This window comes from Strongyloides ratti, assembly GCF_001040885.1.
Source record: "Strongyloides ratti genome assembly S_ratti_ED321, chromosome : X".
NCBI classification, from domain to species: domain Eukaryota; kingdom Metazoa; phylum Nematoda; class Chromadorea; order Rhabditida; family Strongyloididae; genus Strongyloides; species Strongyloides ratti.
In genome coordinates, this window is record NC_037309.1 from 39,823 (window position 1) to 50,308 (window position 10,486).

General features: G+C 18.2%; 2 protein-coding genes across 2 annotated transcripts; both read left to right on the top strand.

Annotated features, from left to right (window-relative positions):
• Nucleotides 1–1,011: 1,011 nt before the first annotated feature.
• On the top strand, nt 1,012–1,599 carry SRAE_X000001000 (Hypothetical protein; the record flags this gene model as incomplete). Its single annotated transcript, XM_024644302.1, has 2 exons — nt 1,012–1,226; nt 1,284–1,599. The coding sequence occupies 2 exons, from the start codon at nt 1,012–1,014 to the stop codon at nt 1,597–1,599; spliced, it is 531 nt and encodes a 176-aa protein (XP_024509875.1).
• A 2,886-nt stretch (nt 1,600–4,485) lies between these two features.
• On the top strand, nt 4,486–5,932 carry SRAE_X000001100 (Hypothetical protein; the record flags this gene model as incomplete). Its single annotated transcript, XM_024644303.1, has 2 exons — nt 4,486–5,772; nt 5,816–5,932. The coding sequence occupies 2 exons, from the start codon at nt 4,486–4,488 to the stop codon at nt 5,930–5,932; spliced, it is 1,404 nt and encodes a 467-aa protein (XP_024509876.1).
• Nucleotides 5,933–10,486: the final 4,554 nt, after the last annotated feature.

A 10,486-nucleotide genomic window follows, 5' to 3' on the forward strand; every position in this document is an offset into this window, starting at 1 on the left:
AATATTTAACTAACATGATACAGGTAAAAAGTATTATATATATTACATGATTAATAAACATTATTTGAACCGTAAACAATAGTCTAAATTTATAATTTTAAAATAAGCATATTTTTTAATTCTATTCTTAAGATAAACTATTAACATCACATAATATTTTCTTATCAATTTATACATTGTTTTGTATAAAAACTAAATACCACATCATTTGGCACTTATTCATTGTTATCTGTAACAATAAACAAAAATTTAAAAATAATATTTTGAAATTTTTATTTTTTTGTTAAAATAAATGAATCAGTTTCTTGAAAAATGATTATCAAAATATCTTTTTCTTACATATTTTATATATATATATATATATTTTTTTTTTATTTTTTGATGTAAGTTATTTTTAAACTTTCTTTAACTTTAAAAATAAAATATTTCTATTATTTTTCTTTGTTAAAATAAATAAAAATTTTATAAAAAAAATAATTGTAATAGTTTAGTAAATAATTGTTGTGTAATTTTTAGTTATTATTTATATTAATAACATTAAATGTAACTTAATTTTCTTTTTTTTTTAAATAATATATTATGTATATATTTTATACTTATGTTTTTTATTTTAAATAATAATAATTTACTTTTTTTTTTAACAAAATATCTTTTGATATTTTCCCATAAATTTTTCTAAAATATTTAAAAATTTTCATATTTATTTAAAAATTTTTATTTCAATAAATCTTAGGGTTATATATTCATTTGTTTAACAATCTAATATATATAAAATTTATATTAATTACATTTTTATTTAGATATATAAACAAATATTATCAAATTTTTGTCTTTCAATTTTAATATATTATATTTTTAATATATTATAAAAATTAATTATATTTATAAAATTCTAAAGTCATGAAACAATTCTCCATAGCTTGCCTTTTTATATTATTATTTATTAAAAAAACAATATTTTTTACAAAAGAAGGTATATCCTCTCGTGGTAATCCTTATTTTTTTTCTGCTATGCCTGAAAAGAATCCTACTTTTGCAAAATTAAAAAGATATACTGATCCTCGTGCTTTAATTAGAAGTCAAATTAAAGAAAATAATATTAATTTAATTGATGAAAAAATATTTAGAAATAATGATACTTATCTTTTTTTTGTTACACCACATCAAACAATTGATTATACAAGTTGTATTGAATATAGATACAGTTTAATTGGTTTAAGATCAAGGTATTTAAAAAATATCTAATTATATAAAATATTTTTTTTTAACAATATAATTTTTAGACTTGGAGTTTATTTTTGTGATCGATCAGAAGGAGGAATGTGTATTATGAAATTACATAAAAATACTAATGGTACAACTATGTGTGAACAATTACGTCCATGGTACCATAAAAAGATTCCCTTTACTGTTCATTTTCATTTTGAAAGAAGACCACGTGTTTTTAGAAATGAATTTAAAATGAAAAGATATTTAAAAAGAATAAAACGTAATCCATCTTTATTGGCAAAACCTGTTGGAAAAGTTCAACTATTTGGTTATCAAAGATGTTCTGAAAATTGTACAAATACTCCACCATCAATAGATAAAATAGATTAGTACAAAAAATATTAAAAAAGAAAATTTTTTTAGTAAATGCAAATTTTAGCTTTTGTAATGAATGAATCATTTTTTTTTATACCAAATGCTAGTTAATCTTTTATTAAAAAAAAAATTTTTTTTATACAAATTAACTATAACTATTCTTTATTATTTAAGAAGATTTTATGAGTGTCTCAAGAAATTCCAAAAATATTGATAGTATATACCATTGCCAAAAATATATTAATAATTGTTCTTTTATATATAATTAAATTACCCAAAATAAAGACAATTTTTTTTATTTGATTATGTTTATTTATAAATCTATAATAAAGAATAATATTTTTAAATAATAATTGATGTAATTATTTTTAAACTATAAAATGTAATATTTATTTTTAAAAAGATTTAATTGTTGTTTGTTGTATTTTAGTATCAGCAATATTCAACATAACTTATACTTATATATTAATAGTAGTGTTTAAAAAAAAATAAATACCATATATTTATTGATATTTAACACTATTAATTCAGTGAATATTTAACAAAAAACACATCTTTTATGTCATCATTATGATTGAATAAATAAAATAGATAAGAAAATTAATCTTATTAACATTAACAACAAAATTTATTAACAAGATGTTTTATTGGTGTTAAATTTTTTTAATAAATCAGGTGATATGCATAATGAATTTTAAATTATTCTATTATTAAGATAATAATACTCTAATTGTATGATTAATATTTTAACTCAGAAACAATGATAAATATTATAACAAATGACTAACATTTATGGGACAAAAAAAAATGTGTCAAAAGTATACCTTATCAACATGAATTGAAAAAATATTCCATAATTATTATTGTTATTTTGTCATTCTTATACATATAACAGACAGGTTAACATTTTTATAAATTTATTTCTTGAATACATATCTATGAAATGATTATTCATATGAAAATATACTTATATTTATAATTATATAATTTTATATTTTTTTTTTCAAATAAAATTTATTTCTGTTAAACTTTTAATATAAATTTATCTAATAATAACTAATAAAAAAGTAAAATTATACTATTATTCTAAACTAACAATTTTTATCTATAACTTTTAAAATGAATATTAAATTTAATACACTATTATTCTTTAAAAATATGCAACATATTTTTAAATAATTATTATATTTATTTTAAATAAAATACATGCCATTGTTTAATTAAGTATGTTTAACAAGGTTTTAAACACTTCAGATCAATCTTATAATATATTGAAAATATCTATAATAAATAATTGACAAAATTGTTACAAAGAATGTACGTAAAATGTATTTAATAACAATTATCAATTATTATTGAATTAAAAACATTCAAGAAATAATATAAATAAAAACAGTTTATTTGTAATTAGCTAATTAGTTATAATAATTATTTAACTATTGTTATTTTTATAGCTTATGCTAAAATTTATCCTTTCAAAAATTATTCTAACAATAAATGTAAAGGAAGTACTTGAAATACTATTATTATTTTTTAATTAAATAAAATTTAAAATGTATATTAAAAATGAACAGAATTATAACATCTTGAAATTTTTAGTTGTCAATTTAAAATACAAATAAGATAATTTTATTAATAACAAACATTAAATTATCAAATATTTGGTTTAATCATTTTATAAAATTTATATTATTAGACAAAATTACAAGATAATCTATAATTTTCAAGAATGTTTAAAAGAGTATTTAATATATACCTAAAAATTATTTTCTAAGTTTGTAACTAACTTAAAAGATACATTAAAGTACTTAAAAGAAATTATACCATATTTAGTATTATTAATGTTCATTAAAGTAAATCAAAAATAATATGCCATTTAATGTACCATATTTAATAAAATACATAATCTTTTATTTTATTAAAGATTTTAGATATATTTTTAATAACTTTTTAAACATAACTAAAATTTAAAATGTTTGTAAAATTAAAAAGCATTTTTAAAATATAGAAAATTACATTTATCTTTTAAAACTTGATAAAATAAATGTTTATGAAACATTAATAATATCAGAAATTTAAATGAAAATATCTTTTAAAAATTATAAAATAATTATTTCAAATAAAATATATATACAAAACTATGAATATGAAGTCAATCAAAAAATAAAATCATAGTGTTTCATTTGGAAGTAATATTTCAAATAACTTTAATCCATATTCAAATAAATCTAATTAATCAGTTGATATTTTTAAACAGTTAACAATTGTTAGTTATGAATTAATAAAGTTATGAACAAAAAAATTTCTCAACTTATAATTTTAAACATTTTATTTATCTAAAAATTTTTTTTCCTAATTATAAAAGCAAAAATATATAATTTTAAATTAATTATCTCCTTTAGAGACAAAAATGCTAAAAAATTAACATTATGGTTAAGAAATAATTTGAATTTTTATAAAAAAAAAAAACAAATTTTCCTAGATTTTGTTAATTTAAATACTTATTAATATTCTTCCAAATCAAATATTTTATAATATTTAAAATTATTATTATAGGCAAAATAAATTTAAAAAAAAACTATTTAACTTAATAGAATGTTTTTAATTATCATTGCTTTTATATCATTATTTTAATAAACGTAATAATATATATTGTTTTTAAAGATTACTCTAATGCGTAAAACTATTATATTATTACTTTTACTATAAACATATTGGTAAATTTTACTATTTAATAATAGGTAAATTATTCTAAAGATCATTTATTAAAATCATCTAATTATTATATATATTCATATTTAATTTTAACTTTAAATATTTATTATTATTTTTTTAGTTTTTCTTAATTAATTAACTAACTATTTTAACTAATATCAAATTTGACAATCAAAAAATAATATAATGAAAAAAGATAATCATTTGATTAACTATCTTTGTACAACTTCAAATAAACTTACAAAATGTGCTCATTTTAGACAAAAAATAAAGAAAATTTTACGACGTAAAAGGATCATTCGTCAAATATGTTGTATGCATATAAAAGTGGCACGTCTTAGTGATACAGATATTTTAAGTAATCCACTTTATTATTTTATCAAAAAAAAATTTTTTAAAAAAATTATAAGAAATATCATAGATAAAGATTGTAAATCAATAATTAGAAAGATTTCAAATGCTACAAATTCATCAATTAACTGTTCTGAAACAAATTTTTTACCTGTTAATTATATATCTTCAGGGCTACAAAATTTATTACAATACAATCCAGTACAATTTGTGAATGAAATCAAGCGATTAAATAATATAATTAACATAACTACATATTCTGTTGATTCTAGTAATAATGATAGTAGAAAAATTAGATTAGCAAGAGAAGTCATTAGATTGGAAAATATTGTTTCTGGAATATTAGTAGATGAAATACTTCATGCTATTTTTAATGTTGATTCAATTTTTGGACCAATATTTGATGACTCCTATTATAGTGATATTGCAATTGAACCTGAAACATTATTATTCTTTAAACCTGAGTTTACTGAAGAACTTACTTGGACAACTGTTTTAAATAATTTTAGAGACAAATTATCAAAAAAGTCTTCATGTTTTATTATTAAAAAAACCAATAATTATGAGGAACATTACAGTGATTTAGATTATAAATTCACTAAAAATAAAAGTTTAAAATATGTACATCCAATATGTAAAAGTATGGGTTATATTGATAACTTTATGTATGAGAGTATTCAAGAAAATGAACAATATTTAGAAGATGTTATTAATATAAAAACTGAAAGAATATTTAGTAATTTTTTTCATGAAATACAAAATGAATATTTTGAAAGAAGAGATGAAAGAATCATTGAAATGATTATTAGCTTTAAAGAAAGAGTTGTATATTCAAATAGTTTACTCAATGGTATTATTAATTCATATTATGGTAATAAAAGAATATCTAAATTATGTAATGAAACTTTTAATGAAGAACATGAAATTAAGATATTTTTTCTATCAAAGATGTCTATTTCTGAATGGCAATTTGGCTTATTTTTAGAAAAACACAAAATAACTAATTTTAAATTAACACGTTTTGATAATGCATATTCATTTAGAACACATTATGCTAGTGACTTATATAAATTTATTGATATATTTAATAAAAAAAGAGGAACAATTAAGCTACCTTATATGGTAAGTTTAAATGACATTTAACATAAATTTGTCATATTTTTAGAACGATGATATTGAATATCAAATTACCTTTCCACGTTCATTAACTTTAAATGAAACATATTCACGTGATAAAATTATGTTTACTCAAAGATCTAAATACATGGATATGATTAACTAATGTTTCTTAAATTTTTATGTATAACTGTACCGCAAATGAAATAATTCTACATGAAATAGTATTAACAAATTGACATAAATTTCTACTACAATTCTTATTATATTTATACAATTTTAAAAAAAATAAATGTAATATGACTTTCTATGATATCTTCTATACAAATATTCATTTAAATTTTTATATATTTCTCCACTAATATTTTAAAAATTAGCATAAGATATTATTTATCTCTGTTATCTTATTAAAATATTTTTCTCTCATATAAGTATATTAATAATTATTTTACATTATGTTAATCATTAAAGATGTTAAACAATAAAAAACATTTTATTATAAAATAACATTAAAATTAATAAACTTACACAACTTTTTCTACGTTCTACAAATTCCAATAAAAATGTATGAATATTCTTTACAAATCATGTTTCTTTATTAACTTTAAGTACTTTTTTTATAATCATTCGGTTAAGCTAATTGTCTATCAAATCTTCTCTATAAATTAAAAAATGATATTACAAATATATTTAATCATATTAATAAACTTACATAAAAGTTATATACATTTCTATTGAAAAAATCCTTCAAAGCATAGTTATAATATATTCTACTTTCTATTATGAATCTAAAGAACGTTTAAAAGACTAAGTCACTTATCATTAATTTAATTATACATAATGAAGTAAATTGACTATTACCACAATGTTATTAGAATTAAAAATGTCAATAAATAATATGACATTAACTTATCAAAAACTATGATGAAATTTTAAATGAACATGTAAAACATACTTTGCTTTTTATACTGTTTAAAAAAAGTTTTATGTAACATTGTTGAAAAGTGTTACCTTGTTTTAAATATAATTTTTTTGTTAGAATATGTTGAAATGTAAAAAAAGTATATGTGTATAAAATTTTTTTTAATAACAGACAAAATTTTATTCAGTCAGTTTGCAATGTACTTTATTAAAGAAATCAAAATAATTAAGACATTATTTATATTTTTTACTGAAATAATGTTAAGTGTATAAAAATATATCATAATAAATTTTCAAAAGATATATGCATGATAATTTGGTATAAACAACATTCAAAAAATAATCATCAGGTGTACATGACATTTAAAAACTCTCATGAGATTGTCATCTATAACTGATTTGCATCATAGTAAAAGAGTTTTATTTAACGTCAGATACAGCTAAAATTTATTTTTTGTATGGACTTTTGTTTTTAACTGTTACTCGTTACAACTCTTCAAGTTTTACTTATGATAAAGTTATGGTTATATTTAAAATTTATATTTTTTTTAGGAGCTATTAGTGAAGTGTAATTTTATTTTTAATATTTTGGGTAAATATTTTTTAACACTAATACGAGAGGTCGAATTGGAAACAACTGGTCATATTGTAAATCTTTAAAAATATTAAAGTAAGTTATTTTTACAAATACAATTTTTTTTCAATTTAAATTTTTAAGAAAAAATTAAGTGAAATTAGTTTTGTGGTAATGTAATCTTTCTCAACAAAGATATGAAAAGACTGTAATAATGGATCTTTAAAAAAAATACCCACCTAATGTTGTATTTTGCTTCAAATGGAGATGAAAACAAACTACTTTGAAAATTCGACTGTTAATTAGTTTCACATGGAAGCCTGCATTCAAAAGTTTTTTTTATCCTTAATTACTAGTAAGATATAAAAAATTATGACAATGCAAAAAGCGCGCAAAAACATCAGACAATGTGTCTCATGAACAATTGAAACTAAAAAATTATTTTTAATTTTAACTATATATTTAAAGTTTTAATATCTACAGCAAATATTTTTTTTATGATTCTAGAAGTTTATTTACTTTAGTTGTAATTTTTTTACTTGAAACTTTTAAAGACACATTTTCCATCATATTTTTTGTTCAATAAGTTATAAAAAGATGACACAAAGTTTGCTAAACTTATTGCAAAAAATATTTTTCATTTTCTTTTTTACTTTGGCTTATCACAACTTGCAAAGTTTTGTTTATATTATAGTTATGGTTGTATTAAAAATTTGTATTATTCAAGAGGTTTCAGTAAAGTGTAATTGTATCTTTAAATTCCTGAAAAAGTCTTCTTTTTTCAATAATATTGGGATATTTTAAATTGGAAGAATTTGATGTAATTACAAACATTGAAAAAAATTGAAGTTATTATTACTAAAATGAATTATTCCAGACCAACATTAAAATAAATCTAATGAATTTAATCTTACAATAATATGATACGATTTAATTGATAAATGGAAAGCTGGTAACAAAAAATATCTAGAAATCATTTTTATCTTGTAGTGTATCTTGTCACAAAATATGAATAAATACAGACTATATTTTTGATTCGGCTTATAATTAGATTGTATGTCAGCCCGCGTCTAAAAAAGTTTCAAATTTTCAATTGACTTTAAAATGTAAAAAGTTAGAACAATTAATAAAACGAACAAAAGAACTAAACATTGCATTTCAAGAACAATTAAAATTTGAAAAAATATTTTCAACGTGAATTATATTTTAAAAGTTAAAACAAACACGGTTCATTATTTTTTTTTGTTTAAAATGTTTTTTAACTCGAGTACTCATTTTTGTACTTGGAACTTTTCAAGATACTTTTTCTATTATATTTTCTGTTTCAAAAGAGATATAAAGATTAGACAAAATTTAATTAATTTCTTAAAGAAAAATGGTTTAAGATTGTTGTTTAAACTTTAATATTTTAAATTTTATCATAAAAGTTAATTTTTGAAAAGAAATTCATAAAAAAAGTACCTGAAATTTACAAAAATTACTCAAGCTTGTCATTTGCAGCCGATTCTCATCAAAGAAAAAAAATTTTGATAATGTTAGGTACAGTTGACACTTTTTTTTTGAATTTGAGTAGAATAAAACAATTCAAATTATTCATAAGTAGGAAATTTAATTTTTTAATTAATTATGAAGAGATTACTTTTTAAGATTTTTTGTTGTTGAAAAAAATTTATCATTAAAGTAAATTACGCATTTAACACCTTGGCATATTATCTGAAGTATCATTTGTTACTTTAAATTATAATTATACTCTGAAAAGAAAATTAGCTCCATCTTGTTTGATAACATTTTTTACAACTTTTTATTCTAAAAATGTATAAGTGTAAAAATAAATAATTTAGATACAATACATGCTTGAACAGTAATATGATTCTTATTTTGTTTTATATTCTTTTTCGTATTAAATATACCATTTTAGAGATATTTTTTATAAATTAATATTTTCTAAAAAAATTATTGCAAAACATAAAAATTAAAAAAAATAAGCATAATGTTATGTAACTTAGAAAGATGAAGAAAAATATAATGTTTGTAAAATTTAATTTGGCAAAAAATTTGAATACCTAAAAAGTCTCCTTTTAGATACTCTATATCTTTTAAAACAAATTTTAATAAAAAATTAAAAATTTAGATTTGTTTATACACACGAATTTAAATTGGAAATTTTAAAATTATTAATTTCTTTCTTCAACATATCAATTACTTTTTTAAGTTAAAATTAAACAAATTTAAATATTGTCTTCTATTATTTTTAATAGTTAACAGTTTTATTTTAGTTTCTTTAAATTGAAAATTTCATTTTGAAAAAAAATATATATTATATATTTGTATTTAATATAACATTTAAAGTAGTTATAAATTTTGGTAGCATAAAATATATTTTGGTTTGTTACACATCATATTTTTATTTATGTAATAGAAAAAGCCTTAAAAAAAAGGAAAAAATCTTTTTGTTTTGTTAGAAATATTAAACTCATTCTCAAAAAAAGCTGATATGTGTAATTAGTATGTACAGATATACAATTTGAAGGCATACGATAAAAATTAGATTGATCAAAAAGAAAATAATGCTAATTTAATAAATAGACATTGATCTAATCAACAAAAGTAATTATTAGAATATATTATTTAGATTAATTGTTTTACACTCATAGATTAAACGTTTTAAAGTATAATTTTTTATAATATAAAGGATTGTCACAACAATAACATAGATAATTTATTATTATTTTTATTTTATCAATTCAAAAAATTGTACAATTTTTTTTTAAATTTTAAAAGAATAATTTTTTTCTATTTAGTTTGACATACATATTATAAAAATATGAAATAACAATTATTTTTAAAATGCTACAATTTTAATAATTTTCTAATATTTCATCTAATAAATGCAGGATGTCAGAAATGAACATGCCTTTGCCCCAATCGCTTCAATTCTATTCATAATTAAAGAATAAAAAACTTATTCTATTATTAAAATATATTAAGAAAAAGGCAGACTTGAATATATAAATTCCAATTGTACATTTAAAATCATGCACAATTTATCGGATTTAATTTTTTCAAATTTTTATTTTATTACAAAGAATGATAAATAATTATTGATATTTAAATAAAAAATTGCTAGAATTTTTTTTCAACATTGATGCAACATTTTTTAAAAATAATTTTCATAAAAATTAAAAAAATATAGCTTTAAAATTTATTCTTTAAAACTCAAACATT